At 36.4% G+C, this 25049-nt stretch overlaps 1 protein-coding gene across 12 annotated transcripts in view; it reads left to right on the top strand.

The window, feature by feature from the left end:
- Nucleotides 1–791: 791 nt before the first annotated feature.
- Nucleotides 792–25049, top strand: part of LOC127450234 (nuclear factor 1 X-type-like) — a 230954-nt gene continuing 206696 nt past the window's right edge. For 7 of the 12 annotated variants that reach the window (XM_051714155.1, XM_051714156.1, XM_051714158.1 and 4 more), the window contains exon 1: nt 792–1065. In XM_051714155.1, the coding sequence (XP_051570115.1) occupies nt 868–1065 (198 nt within the window). In that variant the 5' untranslated portion in view covers nt 792–867. Of the gene's footprint in view, nt 1066–16229; nt 16328–25049 lie in introns of those variants that run through there. The other 5 variants (XM_051714161.1, XM_051714170.1, XM_051714162.1 and 2 more) reach the window with 4 other exon arrangements.

The following is a 25049-nucleotide window of genomic DNA, read 5'->3' on the forward strand; positions in this document are numbered from 1 at the left end:
GAGCATTAAATTAGGGATATGCATGAGTAAACGATTAATCGAGTACTCGTTATGCACCAACTATTCGACTATTACTCGAATATCATAAACTGAATTTATGAATAAGAACATGTGAAACCAAAAAATGTAACAGCCTTTATGGAGACTCAGAGTTTATATTTATGTGCACTATTGTAATGCCGTCAGTATTTTTTATTTTTTTTTATGCAAGCTACGGGTGAGCGCAAATGTTTTTTACTGTTATTTGTAAATCTTTATCTTTTCATTATTATTAATTTTCCCAAAATCATAGTATGTTGAAGTCAGCTCATTTTGAAATTTCTTGGTAGTTATTTTGTAACTTCGGTGAATTAAACAAAATATAAATTTCACACACATGCCATACTATTTTTAACTTGCATTTTAATTTATGAGTAATCAATTACTTGTTTTTTGTGGGCTAGAGTACTTGACTACAAAATGACTTGATGATGTCCATCCATACCCTAAATGGACATATTGATTCCATTCCCTCTTAATGAAGGCCAAAATGACTAAAATGGATTTCAAACGACCATTTGGGCAAGGAAGAAAAATGTGTAGATTGATAAGTAGATCACAGACACATCACATCCCTACAGCTCCAGTAAATGCTCTCTTTCAAGTAAATATTTGATTGTGTGTGCACATAAACACTGTGGTCACACTCAGCACCCAGTGTCGGTTGGCTGTGTAGGATCGGTATGTCAGTAAGTCTGCTGATGGCAGGCGGGCGGCTGGCGCTGTCTCCATATGGCTACAGCTGCCCGGATTGCGCTTCCTGGCGTTTTCTGTGTCAATGTCCCCTCTCCCTCTTGCTAACACATCCTCACACAAACACAGGCATGCATGCTGGCTGCATCCTGCCCGCACGCTCCTCCTGATTGGTGCTCGCCGTGCATTTTCTTTTTATTTATTAATTTTCCGCCATCCCAGGAAGAGGATTTCTTTTGGCAGGAGGGCGCGGGAATGGCGCTGGACAGGCAGGCTGACCCCGGGTTAAGATGGCAGCTGTGTTATGACTTTTCTGCCAGGTCGTGGCTGATGGTATGACCACTCTCTCTTTCTTTCTTTTTGCTCTCTTTCTCTTGGTTAGATTTGTTTTTCTTTTCACACTTCTGAAAATTTTAATTTTACACCCAAAAAATTTGAAATCTCTAACTTTTGATTGCAGACTTTGGTATCTTGGCAGATCTGAGCACAATCTGAGATACAGTTAAGATTGGGGTTGTGAGATACAGGGTCTTTTTCTTAGGAGAAACATCTGACAACCAGGAGACTTAAAAAGTAAAAGTCTTCATGTGCCGTCCATTTAATTTTTGTTTTCTCGCAGACAAAGAGATCTTGTGTGTGATTTTTCTTTCCTATGGGCTGATAAATGTGTTTGCTGTATACTGAATTACTGTATTCTCAGAGCACTTTGGTAAGCTGAAGGAACTAAAGATGCTTCAATATTTTAGCAACATAATGCGGCCTTCTCTAGAGGACTCTTGAGGAGAATTTCAGCTACACTGTAAAAAAAGAGTGTTTTCAGGTAACATCAAAATGTGCTTTAAACATTAAAATGTACTGGTTTTATTTAAGTCAAAAATATTATTTAAAGGAATATTCCAGGTTCAATACAATGAAGCTCAGTCGACAGCATTTGTGGCATAGTGTGGATTACCTCAAAAAATACTTTCGACTCATCCTTCCTTTTCTTAAAAAAAGCAAAAATCGAGTTACATTGAGGCACTTGCAATGGAAGTGAATGGGGGCCAATATTTTGAGGGTTTAAACAGAAATATGAAGCTTATAATTTCATAAAAGCACTTACATTTATTCATCTGTTAAAACTCATGTATTATTTGAGCTGTAAAGTAATTTAAATCATCACTTGTATTGAACATGGAATATTTATTTGATAAAATAACCAATTTGATTATTAAAAGCATTATCCTTTTTAGAAAATGTAGTTTTCCTCTACAAAAGCAGCTATTTTTCAAATAAAAACATTTTATTTTATCATCGGTCCCCCAATGCTGGATTTGATCATGCACTAAGAGAATATTTACATTTGTGTGCTACTTTCCCTATTCAATTAAGCCTAATTAATCATGGAAAATGATGTAAAGCATAACCCAAAACACAGAGGGTCCTCAGATGGGGGATTTCAGAGACTTCTGTACACACAGTCTTATCGGGGGATCTGACACAGTTGAAACCTCATGGGCCTTTCATAGAGACTGCCTGCTGTGCTACTGGCTATGTAGGGCAGTGAAAACCAGGCGGCCAGTTTGTGTGTGCGTGGATAAGACTGCTGTCGAGAGCTTAAGTCCTTTGGGGACAAAAACCGAGCAAGTTGAAGTTTAATGTTGAGGGGTGGTGAAATCATTGGAGGAAGAGGAGATTACAAAGAGAGCGGCTTTGAGTCAGGGGTTACAGGTTGGGGTTTCTGGAGATTGAGCAACAATGGGGCAGCAAATGGCTAGAGACTTCTTTTCTGTGGTACTTCAAAACTCTTGGTTCCAATTAGAACCACAAATGGTTTTGCAACCTGATCCCGTAAAAGAACATTAACTTTTTGCTTTCTGGTTCTTTACAAAACCATCAATGTTCTGCTGGTTTAAAGAATTCAGGATCCAAAACACTGATCTGTAGAACCTATAATGTATCATCAAGAACCCTCCAAAGCTCTTTTGATTTGGACCTAACAACCACCCAGAAAACCTTAGCAACTACCTAGCAACCATATAGAACACCCTAGCAACATCTTGGAAAACACCCTAGCATCATGGCGGCAACATTTGCATGGGCAAGCATGCCTTATTTTCTTCCCCAAAATTTTTTACAGTGTAATGCAGGTAACTGAAATGTACTATACCACTTACACTACGTCTGTTCGTTTCTCTCCAGTCCTTCAACGATCACTTTCTCACACATGCACACACTAGCACATCCCTGTCATCTGTTCAAATAATCCTGCTCCCTTGTTCTTGTCCAACTTCCTTTCTTTTCCCTACTCTTCTCTCTTCTTCATCCATCCAAGCATTTGTCAATCCTTGGCTACAGATGTCCACACCTCTCCTTCTCGCCTGGTCCATATCTCTGTCTCTCTGTGCACAGATGCCCACTCTGGCCTGCAACAGCTGTCCTGCCATGTGCTGCTACCAAGTGTTGATGCGCTGTTAAGTGTGTGTGGGGGGGTGGGGGGTGGGGGGGAGTGCTCATGAATATTCATGTTAATTTGGACCCATTCTACCAAACAGAGCCTGGCACTGCCAAGGAAGCCCCTCCCCTCAATGAGATGGTGGAATAGAGGAATCGTAAGACTAGGCCAGACTCTGTGGCCTGATTCCACAAAACAAGGCCCTACGCTTAGAGTTGTGAAAAGACTGATGGAACCAAAAGAGAAGCCAAAGAAATAGGAAGATGAGCCCAGAGAAACCATCCCAGAAAACATCATCATTATCACACTGCCTGAGATATATGGAGGATGAGAAGAGCAACTGAAAATATCTGAATATTTGAACCAAAAATTTCATTCATAAAGATGTGCATGGATTTTTTGTTCTAACAAAAACTGTCTGTTTATTGGACGCAAGTGAGGCTGTTTAAAGCACCTATACATCATGGTGATTTTCTATAGAAAAATAGAACTTAAAAAGGTTCTCATATGATATCATTTGACACTTTAAAAGGCTCTACTATGACATCATGTGGAACTTGAAAAAGCTCTGCTATGACATTGAATGGAACTTTAAAAAGTTCTCCTATGACATCATATGTAACTTTAAAAGGCTCTACTATGAAATCATATGGAACTTTAAAAGGTTCTCCAATGACATCATGTGGAACTTTAAATTGTTCCACTATGAGATCATATGTAACTTAAAAAGTTCTCCTGTGACATCATATGTAACTTTAAAATGTTCCACTATGACATCATGTGTAACTTGAAAATGTTCTCCTATGGCATCATATGGAACTTTAAATGGTTCTGCTATGACATCAAATGGAACTTTAAAATGTTCTGCTATGACATCATATTTAGCTTGAAAATGATATCCTATGACATCATATGGAACTTGAAAATGTTCACATATGACATCATATGGAACTTTAAAGGCTCTGCTATGACATCATATGAAACTTTTAAAAAAGGTTCTCCTATGACATCATATGGAACGTTAAAATGTTCCATTGTGACATCATATTTAGCTTGAAAATATTATCCTATGACATCATACAGAACTTGAAAATGTTCTCCTATGACATCATATGGAACTTTAAAAGCTCTGCTATGACATCATATGAAACTTATAAAAAAAAGTTGTCCTATGACATCATATGGAACTTGATAAAACTTTCCCATGGCTTCATATGGAACTGTAAAGGCTCTACTGTGACATCATATGGAACTTTAAAAGGCAACCAAGTCTCACAGAATGAACGTTACTACAGTATAACTGCATTTTTGTATTTTATTCACTTTAATACAAATCATGACTACAATGCCTGATTACAACTTTATAAACACTATTACTCACACACTGGAATGTAATGAAATTTTTTTTTGTCACTTTTACTCACACTTTTATTCATCATTTGAAAAACTATACATTTGAACGCTTGTATTACACACACTATTACATTAACACTTACTCCAACATGATTAGCTTGCGAGGTAGCTCACCTGATAGTGTTCTGGATTTTAGACTTGGAAGACTGAGAATCGAGCCCAGCCAAACACGCAAGCTGACATGTGAGACGAAAGTTTCATAGAAGCAACATGAAATTACACAGTTGCTTCAGAAAATGTGCTTTTCATGTCGCATTTGCTTTAACAACATTATTGGTTAGGTTTATGTGTTGGTTGAGGATAGCCTAATGATGTCTATTTGTTCAACTCTCATTTGATTTTGTGGCACTTTTGGTTAGGTTTAGGTTAAAGTTTTAGATTATGGAGGAGCGTTTTACTCATTAAAACCTCCACCTAACATTCACCGTGTCTGATTACGTCACCATATCATTCACTTTTGGTGCCCCTTGCTTGAAGTTTCACAGGGAAACTGCAGTGAAATAAAGCATGTAATTTCATTTAGCAAAAATGTTGCCATGGTCATGGCAGTTTTAAGCCCTTGGAGCCTCGAACTCTCGAGGGGGTGGTGGTTTAATACGGCCCTGGCCATGGCCACATAATTTTCATGAGATCAGGCTGTTAAAAGTCTCTACTATGACATCATATGGAACTTTAATAAAAAGTTCTCCTACATCATCATATGGAACTTTTAAAGGCTCTACTATGACATCATATGGAAATTTAAAATGTTCTGCTATGACATCATATGGCACTTGAAAATGTTTTCTTATGCTATTATGCTTTAAAAACTCTTGGGGTCTTTATTTTTAAGTGCGTACAAGCTTAAATATTGTGCGATTTATTAAACTGATACTGATGGAAGATAGAGAGAGAAAGAGTTAGAAAGATCACATCAATGAAAACTGATGGCAAAAGACTTATTTTTAAAGAATTATTTTGCTGAATGAGAAATGAACAAAGAAATGCTGAAGCAGGTTTTAGTGGTGAAGAACAAAAACGGACAGACAGATGAGGATTGGGGAAGAATAGAGTGAGGGAACAGAGTGGTGTAGATTGGGCAGGAGAGGTGTATGGTGATAACAGATGAGAAAGGATAGAGCTGAAGGGGAAAGGGGGTCAGTCTCTGGTGTGTGTGTCCTCTCCTCTCTTTCATGGAGAGCCAGGGAAGCAGATTATAGCAGGCCTCCTCTCTCTGGCTCTCTAGGGGAGGACAACCCATCTCCCCCAGCATCCACTGGCTTTAATGCTCCACATCCCCCTGGACCAACCTAGATCCAGACCAGATGCAGCACTTCCACACACACACACACACACACACACACACACACACACACACACACGTTGGTGCGGCTATCCTTATGAGGACTCTCTATAGACATAATGATTTTTATACTGTATGAACTATAGATTCTATCCCCTAACCCTATGCCTAAACCTAACCCTCACAAAAAAAAAAATCTGCATTTTTACATTTTCAAAAAAAAAAAAAAAAACATTGTTTAGTATGTTTTTTAAGCTATTTGAATTATTGGGACACTAGAAATGTCCTTATAGACCACATTTATAGCATAATTCCTTTGTAATTACCAGTTTGTAACCTAATAAAATGTCCTCGTAACCACCCAAACCCACCCCACACACACACACACACACACACACACAAAGACACAACGGACATCCCAGCCAAGCCTTTCTGATGGATTTGATCTTGACTTTTTTTTACCCTGCTATAATCATGTATATTCAGGCCAAATGCATTGCATTTATTTTTTATAATATATTTTTTTCTTCACTATTTGCATGCTCAGGTGCATTTGAATAATGATTTTATAGGATGTTAGGCACTAAAAGTTCACATTATCTGTGGTGAGCACTAGGGATGCACTATAACAAAATTTGTGTGCCAGTCGCCATTGGCTTGCTCACTGGAGTTCTAAATATAATTATTATTTACTTATTTATTTATTTTTATACACAATTTACAATCATATTTACTGTAATCAAACTACACAGTGATGACTCTGAGACTTTATAGATATTACAGATACATTTTCTGGTAAAGCATGATTTTCTTGACTTGACTATATCCGATAATATATATCAACATCTACCTATACCCATAGTTTGGTGTTTTTTATTTTTTTATTTTATTTTTTGCCAACTTGTTTCAAATCATTGATTGACTGAACAATTTTTGTAAGAAATCGAAATAATAACTTCATTATCTCTAATGTCTGTACATGTCTTCCATGTTTCAGGGTAATTGGTCTTAGTTATAAACAAAACACTAAAGCAAAAAACACATTATTAAAGGGATAGTTCACCCAAAAATAAAAATTCTCTCATCATTTACTCAGTCTCATGCCATCCCAGATGTGTAGGATTTTCTTTCTTCTGCTGAACACAAACAAAGATTTTTAGTAGAATATCTCAGCTCTGTTGGTCCATACAATAAAAGTGAATGGTTATCAGAACTTTGAAGGTCCAAAAAGCACATAGAGGCAGCATAAATGTAATCCATAGACTCCAGTGGTTAAATATATGTAAAATACATAGAAGTGATATGATAGGTGTGTGAGAAACAGATAAATATTTAAGTCCTTTTTTACTATAAATTCTCCCCGCCCAGTACGTGCCGATATGCACGAAGATTGCGAATTGCCAAAAACAAAAGAAGAACGTGAGGACTAATAGTAAAACAGGACTTAAATATTGGCCTGTTTCTCACCCACACCTATCATTTTTCTTCTGAAGACATGGATTAAACCACTGGAGTTGTATTGATTACTTTTATGTTGCCTTTATGTACTTATTCATACCCATTCACTTGCACTGTGTGGACCAACAGAGCTGAGATATTCTTATAAAAATCTTCAGTTTGTGTTTAGCAGAAGAAAGAAAATCATACATATCTGGGATAAAGGGTGAGTAAATGATGAGATAATTTTCAGTTTTGGGTGAACTATCCCTTTTACTGAATTCTGAATAGCCTTCAGGCTTGCATTAAATTCGTAAGATTACGCAATTTTTTTAATGTTCTGAACTCACGTTAACTCAAGTTGTTTTTAAAAAACCCATAACACTAAGAATTAAACATCCATGCATAACTAAGGAGAGGTGTGCTACTACTATGGCGATAGGATTTTCGCCTGGTGGATGATAAAATGAGTAAGAAAAACCCAAGTAATATCTAGAGACCAGAATTTCATTAAGACTTGAAGGTGAGCTCTTTTGACATGTGCCAGCCAGCAACCACCGAGAGCACCCTAGATACTGTATAGCAACACCCTGGCAACCACTAGCTACACCCTAAGAGATGACGGATTTTACTGATCTCACAGAGAATTAGGCAATAGTAGGTCCAAAGCTCTTCAGCTGATATTGGTCTGTTTTTACCAAAATTCATATCACTGCCCCCAGTGGCCGAAGCTGGAAGTGTTGTTGAATTATGGGCACATGTGAGCTCCAGTTTGAAATGTCCACAGAATGGCGATTTGGTGATATTTCTTCTGTTTGCACACATCTCAGAAATGTTTGGTCTAGGAGAACTCGGTTGGTCAAAGAGCGTTGATAGGTTAAAACTAATCGTGGGTGTGGTTTGGACATGACATTTTTTAATTTGCAAATGTGCGTGCCAGCTAAGTTGTTGTTACCAAGATTACTGTCGTTAAAATGGATAACTTTGAGAAAGATTGGAGTTTTTAATGATCTCGGATCAAATAACTTGTCACCAAAAGTGGAAGGGGCTCTGTGACAAGTTTAATAAGGCAAAGAAGCAATGCAGTGCCAAAACTGGCAATCCACGGAGAGAAAAAACCTGCATTACTGGCATTACTTCCGTGGCTGGAACAGTACATTAAACACATGAGTACATGATACTGTAGTATAACCGCCGACTTCATTTGCCTAGCTAGGGTGCTTTAGTTCATCCAGAAGAAAAAATTTGGCTTCTTCCATTAATATAATTCAGGTTTAACACTGTGCTATATTGAAATATACTCATGCTTGGATTGATGCAAAAATGTCTTATGTTAGATGGCACTTGTCAGTAATTCAGCAGAGTGGGGTCAATTTCAGGGTACATTCGCTTTCGGAGGCAACATGTTGAATTCTATTATAATCCTGTTGCACAACTTCTTTAGAAAATGTGAAAATCTAGCTTTTGTACATACATTTTCTATAAATTTTAGCACATAACTTCTCTCTTTTTCTAATCAAGATCATTCATTGGCTTAAGATTGAGTAATAACAGATACAATATTTTTATCAGAGTGACAATTTGCACTAGGTATAACTAGCACCTGCCACACAGCGTGGCTTTTTGCATTCCAACAGTCAGGTGGAAATACAGAAATTAAAGACAAACTGCACTCTCAAGTGTCGTTGCAGAAGTGTAGTGTGTAAAGATAGTGTTGATGTGCTCTTATCAAGCAGATGTTCTGCGTTCGATTCCCCCCTTTGCCCTACTTTTCTCCATCCTGTTTACTGTCTGCACTCTTAAGATTTCCTTTAAGGGGCCTGGGTAGCTCAGTGAGTATTGACACTGATTACCTCACCTGGAGTCGCAAGTTCGAATCCAGGGCATGCTGAGTGACTCCAGTCAGGCTTCCTAAGCAACCAATTGGCCTGGTTGCTAGGGAGGGTAGAGTCACATGGGGTAACCTCCTTGTGGTCACTATAATGTGGTTCTTGCTCTCGGTGGGGCGCGTGGTGAGATGCGTGTGGATGCCGCGGAGAATAGCATGAAGCCTCCACATGTGCTAGGTCTCCGCGGTAATGCGCTCAACAAGTCACGTGATAAGATGCGCGGATTGACGGTCTCAGACGCGGAGGCAACTGAGATTCGTCCTCCGCCAACCAGATTGAGGCGAGTCACTACGCCACCACAAGGACTTAGAGCGCATTGGGAATTGGGCATGCCAAATTGGGGAGAAAAGGGGAGAAAAATCCAGATAAATAAATAAATAAAGATTTCCTTTAATGCTACTTATAATTTTAAATAAAAATGAATATAAAGGTTGATTGCCTCGCAGTGATTTGGTCACGATGAAGGTTGCGCAGTTGAGAGAAAGGTTTGATCCGGGTAAAATTAACCATGGATTTACTATAGTAATATGACAGCGGAAGCCATAGTTTTAATGCAATTAACCATGATGTCATATGGTGTTAATATAGTAACCATGTTTAATTTGGTGCTTACTTTGATTTTACTACAAAATCCATGGTGACACTATGGTTACTGAAGTAAAACCATGGTTAATTTTTGTAAGGGAAGGTTAGGGTTAGTTTAAAGGGTTGGTGTAAGGTGTCTGTGGGACTCTTAATAAACACAGTAAACATTCTGCAGTGATGCCACTATATTGTATGCTATTCTTTCATTAGGGGTGCAAATAGTATCTGACACTATTTGCACTTAGTGCAAAGAAGATGCTTTTGGTTGCTATTTACACTTAGTGCAAAAAGCCTCTGCCTAATTTTATACATTGATTTTTGTCCACAAACATACATGAGTTCAATTCATGATCTTTCTGTTCTCTCTCTCTCTCTCTCTCTCTCTCTCTCTCGCACGCTCTCAAACTCTCTCACACACACACTTAATCAGAGGCATAAGCCCCTCTTGTTGGTGTAAGATAAGCGCGGTGCTCACAGGCATTTCCTCCTGAGACTCGCTCTCCTGCAGCAATGCTGTGCACCATCCTGATAAGGTGGTGGAGCTGCGTTCTGCTCCAATCCCGATGGAGCCACACTATAGATGACCACTCACAGTGCAGCTTTCAGTTTTTTATCTCATCGCAGAGCATAAGCAATCTACCTGGCTTGATCAGGTCTGGCTGAGGGGCTTATGTCTTTATTTATTACAGTATTGTGATTTTATATCCCTTCTCTCCAATGCTTTAGCCATACATCCACCGAGTTAATGTAATGTTATGGTATATTATCACATTACAAATGCCAGTGTTAAATAGCTCACTTTTGGCCAAAAGTTGACCAAACTCTAATCAAAAATAGCCTACAAAACCTTTATCACTAAAGAAAGTCTAAAGTAGTGTAAAATTTTACCTGAAGTATTCAGACAGTTTGATCTTATTGCACTTTATCAGTCTCTGCTTGATTACACTTTTCAAAATGCTTTCAAAGTCCTCTCAACCCTTTGCCAGTGTGGTCTTTAGGGGAGACCTTAGAGATGAGAGTAACTTTGAACTTTTAAGTTAGGCAGTGTTTCTAGGGGAGCCCACAAAGGTTAGCATGCTTGTCTTTGAAGGTAAGACATTTTGGAAATTCCTTAACTTTTATAATTTTGCAGAAAAGGCTATAATAAGCTTTTTAATGCAGGTGTAGATTTAAAGAGAGGCGTAGATTTCTTGTTGTTGTTTTTGTTTTTGTTTTTGGGTGGTGGTGATGGTGGGGACACATTTCCCCATCATCCCACAATGTTCACATGGAATCACGCACAAACTGACTTACATATATTAAACCTACACCGAAAAAGATTTACTGGAGTAAAGAATGTGACAACTAGGCCCAGTCGTCTCTATACAAAAGGTTGCTGGAGTATTCTGGGTGGTTGCTAGGTTGTTGCTTACTGGCTAAAGTCAAAAGAGCCCACCCCAAATGTTTTATTCTTAATATTCAACAAGTTTAAATATGGTTTGGGTCCCTTATTTAATGCAAGTCTATGGGAGTTTTTGCTCGTTTTATCATTTAACAGATACAAATTGTAAGTCTGATTGCTTAAAAAAAAAGTAAAGGCACATGATTCGAGGTATTCATTGAAGTTTGATACTTGGATTAGGTTTTTATTCTATATTATTAGTGCTGTTTATAAGTTTTATTCGCTTACTATCTATTTACACAGTAATTTGGCACTTGTAAAGCAATGTAAAGCATGCCCATGTAAACTAATATATACAGTACATTTTTGGACTTGCACAATGAAAAGAGAGGAGGTTTAATGGTTAATCCAGAGATATTCATGGCGCAAATGCTTATTTTGCTTTAGGTTGAGGGAACTGTGCCTACAGATCTGTGATTATAGCTGTGCACTACCTCAGTCGCTGGCCCGGGTTCGTACGCCAAGGTCAGCATTCCTGGCCCCGGCCGTTGCTTAGCTGAATCTGGGTTTCATGGCTGTCTTTTCAGCTCTGAGTAGCCCTGCTAAATTAAAGACAGGCAGTCAGAAATTAAACTCAAGCCAAGAAACAGCCAGTTGAGCCCTGAGTAAATTCAATCTAGACTGCACAAAATAAATGACCCTCCTGTTTCGAAGTGCATGAAAGAACTAAACTAAACTAAACTACATGAGAAATGTATACCTTTGTGACTCTTTTGGTTATGCATATTGCATATTAGATTTTACAGTGCGTGTGCACACCTTGAAAGTTTGCACCTTGAAATCATCTTAAATAAGCCAGGGTTAGATAACATAGGTTCTACTAGTGCTATTTTTGCTCTGAACCTGTCCTGGTTTGGCAGAGCTTGCACTCAAGAGTAACTAAGCAAATTGTCCACTATGACAAAGGTGAGTAGTATTTCATACACACTAAATTTGGCTCTGTTTTCTGAAGTACAAATCTGGAAGTGTTGAGGGAAACATTATTTGAGTTGGATTCAGTCTTCCATGCTGTGATGTCATAAATGTGTTACTTAATGATCACTATAAGTATGGACTACAAACTACCTCAGTGCAACCTAAAAATCTGACCTAACATTGTTGTGTTGCTGTTTTCTCTTTGATAATGCTCTATAAAATATTTATTTTAATGTATTTGCTTTGATATTAAGAATTTGCCCTTTTAAGTGTTTTAATGCTGTAAATAGGCCATGTTGTGTATGGGATCATACTAAACATAAGACTATTGTATATATATATATATATATATATATATATATATATATATATATATATATATATATATATATATATATATATATAACCATTCTTTCTTTCTTTATTTCTTTCTGAAGTTTTTATATTATTATTTTTTTTATTATTATTAAAAGATACATTTCAGTGGATTTGCAATAAAACATATTTTCGGTTTTAATGTTAATTTTACATTTGCTTTGGCTTTTCTTCAAGACAGATCGACTGCGCAGTGTTTATTCGTTTACAACAAATCATTAACAAATGTACTTTATAATAATAATAATAAATATTTAAAAAGATATGTCTTCTACTTTTGGTATTTTTTGTATTATTACAAAACCACTGAAAACGTTTTAAATGCATCTGCACATGTGGCCCGTCCGCGCAGGCAGCAGACCGAATTTAATCAGTGTATGTTTCCCTTCTGTGATGTTTGTCCAAATCTGAATAGTTACCACATCTGTCAAAAATATCAGCCAAACATATATGGAAATATCGATAGCCGATGCTATAAAGTCCACTACAATCTGTATTCACGTTTTTCGGTCTTTTTTCCCCTGTGCTTTATCTACAATCACGTATCCGATTAGAGCAGTGTTTTAGGGTGATTTTAAGACAGGAATCGATCGGAAAATAGTGCAAAATATATTAATGTGGTGCCACAGAGTGTGTGATGCGAATAGTTTATTGTATGTAAATATAGGTCTACTTTTACCCCCTAATAATTCCTTGTAACGCATTTTAAATAACACATTAAGAGTTGGGCCTACAAATGTTCTTGCTTAAATACTTTATTTTAATACTACACACTACACTATAACATTTTCTCAATTTCATTCTAAGACAAAAAGGCAAAAATTAACTATGTTTATAAAATGTCATTGTAATTATTACTAAAATAAAATTCTTTGATACCGATATAGCTATTATATACACTGTTTAATATAATTTCGTTTAAATTGAACTAATATCAAATTTACTGGCCTAACTTATTGGCACAGAATTTTTTTTATTTTATTATTATTATTTTTTTAGGACAGATAGATAATAATAATAATAATAATAATAATAATAATAATAATAAAACACCGAGCTGATATTCTCTTACTCATAGTGTCCTACTAAAGTATTTAAAGTGTAATACATAAATAAATAAAACACAATAATTGGTCATAATATACTGACATATTAATTGATTTTTCATTTATATTAATTGATTAGAAAATAACGAATTAGTATAGAATAGTGTTTGCCAATGAATTAACGTTTTGAATATTGATATTGAAGAAGAGATTGCTGTTATTAAGATTTTTATTAGCTGATTTTTCCATCGTATTAACGAATGGAAATTGAACGCAAAATAAATCTATTAAAGCCATGCTTTCATAAATGTTTCCGAAAATATAAATGGATGAGAGTTTAGATGGTAAAAATGGTACTTTATGTCAAATAATTTAACAGATCACAGATTAATGAATACAACTGCATTCAGAATAATTAAAGTGAATGAGCAGAATAACATGGTTTGCCCTAAATTATTGTGTTAGATATTTTAGGAACAAGAGTTGTTGTTGTTTTTTTGTTTTTTTTTTCATGGTGATTCTTAAGAATTACTTGCTAAGTAATTAGTTGTATTCATTTTTTTAATGCACATTTTGTTTCATCATTTTTTTCTGTCATATCCCAAGATTGCATGCCTATTTTAAGATACAAAAGAGGTGAATTATGAAGCAATATTGATTATAAAAAATGTAATATAATACACAATAATATCTTATAATCTCTGTGTATTGTGCAACTGATAACAGCTACATACATTATACATATCATAACATATTTTTTAACAGATGTGTCATATTTTTATATCACAGGGAGTAATTGTAGCTAAATCAAACTTTTTAGTTTTTTAAAGAAAAGAAGTCGCAATAAGCAGGTGCATGGCAGCGCGCATCAGGACTTCTCAGAAGGTCAACGCGGGTCTCTTTCAGGTCGTTTTTCTTGGCCCTGGAGGTCTCTCTTGTGGAATATTGACTGCATTAAAACAGTTGTGATTAACCCGAATTCTCCTCTCACAAGATGACCTTTACGAGTTAAACTTAAACATTTCATTTGCAAAATTACCCTTTAATGCAAATGAAACAGCCAAAAGATTTTTAATCCTTTTAAATTGACTGTCGACCGTAACAGTTTCTGACTTTTCCTCTTTATTTAAAGATTAGATCGGAATTTTACACTGAATAAAAAATAAATAAAAATAATAATAATAATAAAAAATAAATAAATAAATAATAATAATAATAATAATAATAATTATAATAATAATAATATATAATATATATATATATATATATATATATATATATATATATATATATATATATATATATATATATCCTGATCTGAAGACAATTTACCTTGTTCTTCATCTAAAACCACCCTGTTTAAATTAACACATTTTCGATATTTTAAACACAACACACATTTATTTGATTCCCTGTAAGATTTACTGTCATAAATCCAGATTTTGCACTGCACGCCACACCTGCTCACTTTTTGCTGAAACACTCACTCATTCAAACCAATGCAGGTTTTTAAAAATAGTTTTGCATTTAGTTTTCACTCATGCACCACTGCAGATTTCACAGCTGCATGCGATGAAATACGATGTATAAATGCAAATGCAAAAACAATGCATGAAATAACAGTATCCTGGTCTTCACAAAATTAAAAGCTCCACACCTCAGAAATATCTCAGCATCTCTCTCTCTCTCTCTCTCTCTCTCTCTCTCTCTCTCTCTCTGAGTCTCTCAGTCTCTCTCTCTCTCTCTCTCTCTCTCTCTCTCTCTCTCTCTCTCTCTCTCTCTCTGTCACTTTCTTTCTGTCTGTCTCTCTCTTCGCCATCCCTCATGTTGTTGCCGGTGAACGGTATAATCCCCTGCCGTCCCTGCTTCACTCCAAGCCCGTATTTAATTCCCTTAAACCCCCAGCTGCCGTTCTGGTCCCTCTGTGAGCACAACAGACTGTGAAGCGCACACGGTTATTAATAATTCACCAGGCACTCCACGTCCACAGATCAACCCGACCGTTTCTGCACGGGCCAGACAGGGGTAGCGCGTTTATTTTGGCAACTAACTCTTAAATAGGCTACTTAACATATATGAAGGACTTATTCCAAACGTTAGCGCATCACCGCGACTCATTTTGGCAACACAAAAGCCCAAATTTCTCTTGCGCATAGCTTATGATTTAGCAATATCCACTTTGCCCCAAAATGAAGTCCTCTCCATAATATTTGATCGTGTAATCCGTGCGCCGAGGAGGAGGAGAAGGTCACGAAGATCACCGCGAGGAGGTCTCCAGTGGGATGGATGCAGATTGAGCACCAGTTCATCCAGAATCAGCGAGCTGCAACAGCTAATCTAAACTACGCAGGCAGAAAGTTGCGGTCGGTGGCGCACGGCGCGATCTCGGCTGAAGCCGCTGGAGAGATACTGTACCGGCGGGATTCGTAACGTAAACGGAGGGACTGGTCTACTGAACTCGTGCCGGCCCAAAGACTTTCACAAAGGCGTTTTATTACCTGCTAAAACACGGAAACGCCATCCGTGTAATCAGCGGATTCCGGCGAATGTTCCGTTTCCGTGCGTAAAAGTTGCTCGTTTTTTGCGCGATCCACGGGCCCGTCCCGCAAATCGGTTCTTCAGCTTCCGGTATCAAGGAAGACAATCGACTTATTTAAGTTTCCTCTCCCACCACTTTTTTTTTTCTTTCTTTTTTTTTTTTCCGGGGAAAACATTTTCCCCCCTAAAGGAGTAAAATGGGTCTTTGAGACTGTTGGCAATATTCCCCGCTCCACAATGGTACGTGCTGTGTAAATCAACTTTGCTCTTTTTATATCTGCTTTAAAATGCTAGTAAACACGAAGAGAGGGATTTATACTGGCAATATTCAAGCTATAACTCTTACAGAATCATTTTCGGTTTTTTTTTTTTTTTAGTCTTGCGCAAAAAGCATGTGCTCTCCTATTCGATTCAATGCACATATAATGTCGTTTATATGTGTAGACTTACAACTGTGCTTTCTATTAGACGTTAATACTGTTTGAAGTTGCTGATTTGGGTTGCAAAGTTTGTCTGAAATTGTGCAGAATGTTTTCCGACATCATTGCATTATTGCATTTTTGTCGCAACTAATTCATTACACTATCTCAGCATAATATATTTACATTTTGGTGACTACAGGAGCCTGCTGTGAGCATGCAATATCATAATGCATTGCAATATCATATTTCAGAGATGTAAAAACTTTGACCCTCTGGCAGTCAAACTTTCAACGCACGTGCTCTGGACTAATCTCATTATAATGGTACATAATGAAGTGCTGCATAAAATAACCCGTCAGTTACATGCTTTCACTGTTATTTGGATTAAATGGACACATGTACATGTAACATGCCATTACTGAAATTGTTCCACTGCGCGAGCTTGTCACAGGACGACAGTCACCACCCACGTGTCGTCTGTCAAACAGAACAAAAGCACAGAGGGTTTTAAATATAGAACAAAAGTGCATGTTGCAACTTAGTTTGTCCATAACAACTTTTTTTTTTTACTGGTGTTCATGTTGTATGCAAAGTCGCATTGCAGTAATATGATTTAGTTATTTATTATTTGATTTAATGCATTGTTTATTTCCCTCTTAGAGACAAAATGCAAATGTATTTTTGAAAATCTTACAGTGGTCCCAAAAAGTATCTGGACTCTTAGGCTGAGCTTAAAAATGTTTAATGTAAGGGCAGAAATTAACCAGAGTTGGGGGCAAAAATGCCACATAAAGTAATAAGAATGCCCCATACATTAAACACATGGGGGCAAGAACACTCAACAAATAACTCTTTGGCTGAATTTGATTTAATTATGGACAGCCTTTCAACATGTTTAAAATGAGTTTCCTTAAAGTAATAGTTCACCCAAAAATGAAAATTCTCTCATCACTTACTCACCCTCATGCCATCCCAGATGTGTATGACTTTCTTTCTGCAGCAGAACACAAACGAAGATTTTAGAGGAATATCTCAGCTCTGTAGGTCCATACAATGCAAGTGAATGGTGATCAGACCATTGTAGCTCAAAAATCACATAAAGGAAACATAACAGTAATCCAGAAGACTCCAGTGTTTAAATCGATATCTTCAGAAGCAATATAATAGCTGAGGGTGAGAAACAGATGAAAATTTAAGTCACATTTCACTCTAAATCTTCACTTTCACTTTTACATCTGAAAGTCACATGTGGTGCCTGTTTAGTTTCACTTTCACATTTGAATGTGAAAGTTAAAGTGGAGATTTAGAGAAAAACTTACTTAAATATCCTTCTGTTAATCACCCACAGCGATTATATCACTTCTAAAAACATAGATTTAACCACTGGAGTCTTATGGATTACGTTTATGTTTCCTTTATGTGATTTTTGGAGCTATTTGAAAATGAAGTGATTTTCACTTGCATTGTATGGACCTACAGAGCTGAAATATTTTTGAACACATTTGTGTTCTGCAGAAGAAAGAATGTCATACACAGCTGATGGCATGAGGGTGAGATAATGATGAGAGAATTTTCATTTTTGGGTGAACAATTCCTTTAAATTAAAACAACCATGTAATTTAAACTACAAGTTTTAATGCTTCAAGCCGATGGAACCTACCCGAATCAAGTAGACCCAACTATTTGACGTGCCAAAATAATTAAAATGATGACATGCTAGCGATATGCTTGCTAGTGACAGGAATTGCTATCATGCTAAATACATGCACGTGGGAAGCAGTAATGAGTGCAATTTATTCATTATACCTCGGTTAGCACAGCAATTGCTCAATGGAAAAAGCAATATGCAAAAAACTAAAAATGCATTGGTCATCATCAACGCAGGCTCAAGCTTCACTCTTCATCATGATGGTAACCCCCAAAACTAACATAGCAGAAATTCTTCTAAATCTCAACATAACAAAACGTTAAGCATTAACACGTCTCCCCTTAATATTCTTCTTGCACAAAGACACATAAAATAACATTTTATTTAAACATTTACTCTCCCTGTCGAGTCCCATGCAAAGCGTGCTGGGAATTGGAAATTCTGTGCCCAGTTTCAGTTAACCAAACAAAAAATGTTCATGTTGTCCCAACACAAATGGATTAAGTAAAGCTGACAAGTCATGGTTTTTTTTATTAGATGAATGAACTCAACTCAGTTAAATTAAGTTCCTTTGGTTACATGAGTTTTTTGAGTAATATGAACATGGGAGGATTAGGTAAAACTGACAACGGTGAAAGTAAAAATTTTTTTATTATATATATATATATATTTGTTTTTATTTTTTATTTTTTTTATTTTATTTTATTTATTTATTTTTGGAGTGAATGCCCTTGTAGTGAATTTCTTTGCATTTTACCTTTTATTTAATATTTTAAATATTTCATAACATTATATAGGTTTAGTGGCTCCACAGGCACTGTAGTGATTGTTGCTGTTATACCTGTATCTGTTTTCTGTATCTGATTTTCAAGAAAAAACTGAACTTCTACATTGAACATGAAGAAAATGCTGCCCCTGAAAATCATTTCCAGGGCTAAATTTGCCCCTTAATAAAAAAGTACATTTCCGACAATGGTTGAATGTCATTAGAAAACAAAATATCATACCATATGGCATCTGCAAACAAATGATGCTGCACTGTATTTGCGTTTTTATTTAATTTGCTTGCATAAAGTTATCTTTTTTCAAACTGTCCCAATCCAAAACCCAGTCACTTTTAAATAATAAATATAAAAGTAATAATAACAATTAGTGACATATCCAACGGCTAGGCCGATATTTGACCATTTTGAGATTATCGGCACCTAGCGATAACGTGACCATTTGGGCATTTAACAAAAGCTGTACCTCTGTGGATGAAGCACTGCTGGTTTTAAAATATTTTAGTGAATTTTGACCAAATATTGCATAAAGAATATTACACATAAACCAGTAATTAATGACTAGATAAAAGAGATACAGATGTTATTAAAAATATAATAAATAAAATAAAAAGGTCATAAATACAATCTTAAAAGTATTTGGACACTTTTCTTTGCCATCTCATTTGCAGATTTTATTGTGAAGTGCTGCTGCATTACAGCAATTTATTTATATAAGATTATAAATAATTTTTTAATTAAATTTAGATTTTTAGAATGTTAATTATAGGATTCAGGAGAAAGATATAACTTGAAGGAGAAACAGGATCAAGACCCATTGCAGGCCCGATTCAAACCTGGGTCCCAGTGAGCCAACAGCTGTCTGTATGTCAAGAGCATGTGTATTACTGCACCACAGCTCCCACACGTGCAACTATTTAGAATGGAAAAACTAAAGATCACAACACTCTTGCATTTTACTATAATATTGGCTGAATGTTGGGATCTTCAAGAAAGAACATCTGGTCAGTGTTATCTCAGCTCCAACCTCTGCTAACTTGGTTTTTTACTTTTCACCAGACAGTCCAGAATAAGCCTGCTGATCTGAGGAGACATCAAGCAATTGGCTATCAACTAAAGCAGATTACCCAGGTGTCCTCATTTCAGAATCTAAACATTCAGCTAATTTATGCATCTGCCTTCTTTATTTTCAACTCATCGCAAACATAGTTTTCAGTTCTCTCCCACTTTGGAGTCGACTGGTATCGGAATCCAGATTACTTTTGATTGTACGGCTGATGCAATATAGGTTTGAAATTGTTGATGATTTCCAGATGGGCCAAAATATCAGCACATTAATGCGGATAATTATTTGTTTACCCGCTCTCTTAAATGGCACCGACCCAAATAGGCCACTTCAGAAGGAAATGAGGGAATCTATTCAAAGCTGACTCCACAAGGGATTAACGTCTTCTCTTAAAAAACTGCATTTAATTAAGCTCCCAAACAACAAACAAAGATATGAAGTTAGATAGTTAAAAAAAAAAAAACTGACAGCTTACACTATTGTTGGCCTGCAAAAGTTGTGTCAATCAAACTATTTATGCTTAAAGGGATAGTTAACCCGAAAATGTACATTTTTTCATCAGTAATTCAGTAACTTCAAACCTGTATGACTTTTTTTTCTTTGATGAAACACAAAGGAGAGTTGGGCAGAATTTGCCGCCCATGCCTAAATCTGCCACTGTTTCTACCAAATAGACAATAAAACTGGTGAAAAAAATCCTTACATTGGAGGAGAGTCCAAAGCCATACAATATGTAGGAACCAGGACAACCACCGGGTGGGCTCTTTTGACTTGGGCAAATAAGTAACCACCCAGAACACCCTAGCAACCACATAGCAATGCCTTGGCAACCACACACAAAACAACCAGCATCGCGGGGGCAACTTCTGTTACATCTCTCTGACCTTATGCCAGAAACATAGTTTACGTAAGTACATGAACACAGACACGAGCGCTTGGCTTTAACGTATTTAACGTGTTTTTGCCAACCTAATCTAATAGAAAGAACATTGCTATAACAACATTTTTGCAAACTGACTTACTTACATGCAGCAGCATTCAAAGTTTCGCTGCAGTTTCCTGGTAAAATTAACAGGAGCGAGGCGTGACATCAACTGTGCATTTTATTCACTTTCACACAAATCACAAGTACGATGGCTGCTTATGACTTTATAAACACTTATTTTTCGCTCTGTTTCTCTCACACTGCTATGTTATGATGTTGAAACACTTTTTCTGTAACAAATCAATTGAAAAAAGACAAATTTTAACGCTTGTATTACAGACCCACCAACATTTACACACTTATTCCAACATAATTAGCTTGTGCAGGAGCTCACCTGATAGAGTGTTAGTATTTCAATTCGGAAGACTGCAATTCGAGACCAGCCAAGCACGCAAACTGACACATGAGACGTAAGTGTCATAGAAGTGACACAAAATGACTTGGTTGCTTCAGAAAATGTGCTTTTCATTTCACATTTTGTTTTTGGACATTATCGGTTAGATTTATGCATTGGTTAAGAGTAAGGATGGTTGTTTTGTTTAACTCTTATTTGCTTTTTGGACACTACTGGTTAGGTTTAGGTTAAAGTTTTAGGATAGGTAGGTACGTTTTATTCATTAAACCTCCATCTAATATTCACCTTAAAAAATGCGTCTGATTACGACACCATTTCACTCGCTTTTGGCGCCCCCCTGCTGGACGTTTCACTGGGAAACTGCAGCCAAACGAGTAATGAAGTGCGTAATTTTGTTTAGCAAAAATGTTGCCATGGTCACGCAATGTTCATGAGATCAGGCTGGTTTTTACATTACTGTGGGGGGGATGCCAGTGTCGGCTGCAGTGCCAGTGTCGACAGAATTAAATGTTAAGTGCCCAAACAGTTCTGAAAACAAACAATAAGCAGTGTGACAGGCCTCCCTCCTCCTTGGCTTCATTATTACTCCTGTTTCCCGCTCATTTCTGCCTCTCACACTCCTCTAGAGATGGAGGTATGAAATATCACATTTTTCCAGCATTTCTCCCTGAAGTGGATCTGGCAAGCGTTCACACGGCATACATTTCTGCTCTCATATATTTTATTCCCCCCACCGCTTTTAAAAAAACAAATCCCCCTCCCTCCCTCAGCTTTGATGTGTCTGCTGTGTTACCTGGGATTGTAGAGCACGAACACTTATGTAGAAATTCTGTTGACAGTCATTTTGTCTTATCTGTGAACAGGGTTGGGGAGTAACAGAATACATGTAACGGGAATACGTATTTAAAATACAAAATGTAAGTAACTGTATTCCACTACAGTTACAATTTAAATCATTGGTAATTAGAATACAGTTACATTCAAAAAGTATTTTGATTACTGAAGAGATTACTTTGCATTTTATTGTCATTTGTTTCATTTAATATTTAGTCCTTTCAGATGGAAAACATTTATACGTATAAATGATGCGATCCAAAGTGCATTTGAACAGCGGTGAAACACTTTCTTATGATGTGTTACATTCATACGAGCAGACAGAGAAGTAAGTTTGAAGTAAGTTTGGAGCAGAAGAAATAGAAATAACCTTGTGTAAATTGTCAGCTTTACACTAAGCTAAAATGCTATTTCTAGCCATTTTACATGCACGTTACCAGGCATGGTCATATTTTTCTATCAAGAAAATTCACGTTGGATCATAATTTCTTTTTTTTCTAGTAAGACCTTTGATATTAGGGCAAAAATTGTATTCTTGATAATAATATTTGTATTGTTTTCCTGTAAAAATATCTAAAAATTCTTAAAACAAGATCAATTTGATTTATCTTGTTTTAGAAACAACACTGCATAAGATATTGGGTATTTCAGAGAATGTATTTTTAACATGTGTATTTAGTCTTACTGTACTGGCAGAGTTTTTATAGTCAAAACAAGTGACAAAATCTACCAGTGCTGAAGAAGTAATCCAAAGTATTTCGAATACGTTACTGACCTTGAGTAATCTAACGGAATACATTACAAATTACATTTTACAGCATGTATTCTGTATTCTGTAGTGGAATACATTTCAGAAGTAACCCTCCCAACTCTGTCTGTGAACACATAAGAGTTTGGATTTAGCATTCAGGTAAAAGAGAAAGTAGTGAAAACAGTAATGACTGTGTTAATAATGGTTGTTTTTGTGTAAGATTTGCAACAGACTCATAGAATGAACATTACTATAACAATTTTTTTTCAAACTGAGTTTTATATGCCGCGTTCTATGTTTTGCTGCAGTTTCCTGGTGAAATGAACACTAGAGGCACTACAACAACAAGTACAATGATTGATTATGACTTTATAAACACTAATTTTCGCACTGTTACTCACATAGTGCTATGTTATGATATAAAAAGCGATACATTTTACCGCTTGAATTACAGACCCACCGACATTTCACACATTGTCAACTGTGATTAGCTTGTGCAGTAGCTCACCTGATAAAGTGTCGGACTTCACTCTTGACAGAGCGCGGTTTGAGCCCCACCAAACACGTAAGCTGACATGAGAAGAAATTGTCATAAAAGCAACATGAAATGATGTGTTTGCTTCAGAAAATTAGCTCTTCATATTGTGTTTGCTTTTACGACACTATCGGTTAGTTTAGGTGTTGGTTTATGGTAAGGATGTTTACCTCTCATTTGCTTTTAGGACACTATTGGTTAGGTTTAAGTTAAAGTTTAGGTTAGGGAGGTACGATTTACTGATTTAAACCTCCATCTAACATTCGCATTAAAACCTTGTCTGATTACGACACTATTTCACTCATGTTTGGCTTATCCCGCTGGACATTTCACTGAGAATCTGCAGTGAAACATGTAATGAAGCACGTCATTTTGTATTGCAAAAATGCTGCAATGGTCATGTAATTTTATGGGATCAGGCAAAAGATTTCAGGATTGAATTTATATGAATTTATAAGGAAAACTATTTATTTATAGATGCCGTAACTGGTCATTGTTTAATCACCTTTTTGCTTTATTGCAGTTCAATTTAGACTTCTGATTGCAGACAAATCTGAGCACAGATTGAGATATTGTTGAGATCTCTTCTGAAACTCTTAAATTAAAGTCTCCATTTGCTGTCCATTTAATCTGATAACCATCTAGGAGAAACAACTGAGATATTAAAGAATTAAAGAAGATAAAGAATCTAGTGATAAATGTTTGAGTTCATGTTGAACGCTCTGATTTTTGATCATAGACTTCGGTATCTTGGCAAATCTGAGCAAAGTTTAAGATATTTTTTTAGATATCTTCGGAAAACACGTCGTATTGCATGTAGGAATAAAATCTGAGAAGCAGGAGATTATTAAAGTCTCCATTTGCACTCCATTTAATCTCATAGATGTCTAGGAGAAAAAACTGAGAATATTAAAGAGATCTCATTTGTGATTTTACTTTCCTATGGTATCCTATGTATATCTGCCAAATCAGGAGATGCATATCTTGTATCTCTCACATTCTAGCAAATGTTTATTATGAATCTTCATAGAAGGGCAGCTTTGAGATCCCCAGTCAGCAAACATGAAACACAACAGGCCCATAACTTTCTATCAGTGGACAGTTTGAATATGGCTTCCCATTGCTTGCCTGCAAATATGTTTCTGTTGATACTCAAGAGTTAATTATGAAAGGCCTAGGGACTGGTTTCGCTCAGGGCTGTCCATATGGATGGGACATATGCTGCGTATATATAGAAAAGGGTGGCATATTTAATTGATACCATGCTCCATAAACATCCACAGTGATGGAGAAGGGGGACAGTTCTACAGGGAACTACATCAAACAATCAGTGGAGACTCAAACAAACCATGCTACTTTAAAGTGTCAAAGCAAACCAGGTGGAAGAGTGAGAGAGGACTTAAATCATCATCTTTGTTTATGGCTACCCTGTCTATCTATCCATATAAACACTTTTACAAACTAACAAAGGCTGACGGACATAAATATACAGTGTATTTGCTTATATGACGAAATGCATTACTGACATAAAGTATAGTACGACAGAGAAAAAAACAATACTGTGCATCTGTGCATAAAGAGCAA

Source organism: Myxocyprinus asiaticus, chromosome 13, assembly GCF_019703515.2.
Source record: "Myxocyprinus asiaticus isolate MX2 ecotype Aquarium Trade chromosome 13, UBuf_Myxa_2, whole genome shotgun sequence".
Classification (NCBI taxonomy): Eukaryota; Metazoa; Chordata; class Actinopteri; order Cypriniformes; family Catostomidae; genus Myxocyprinus; species Myxocyprinus asiaticus.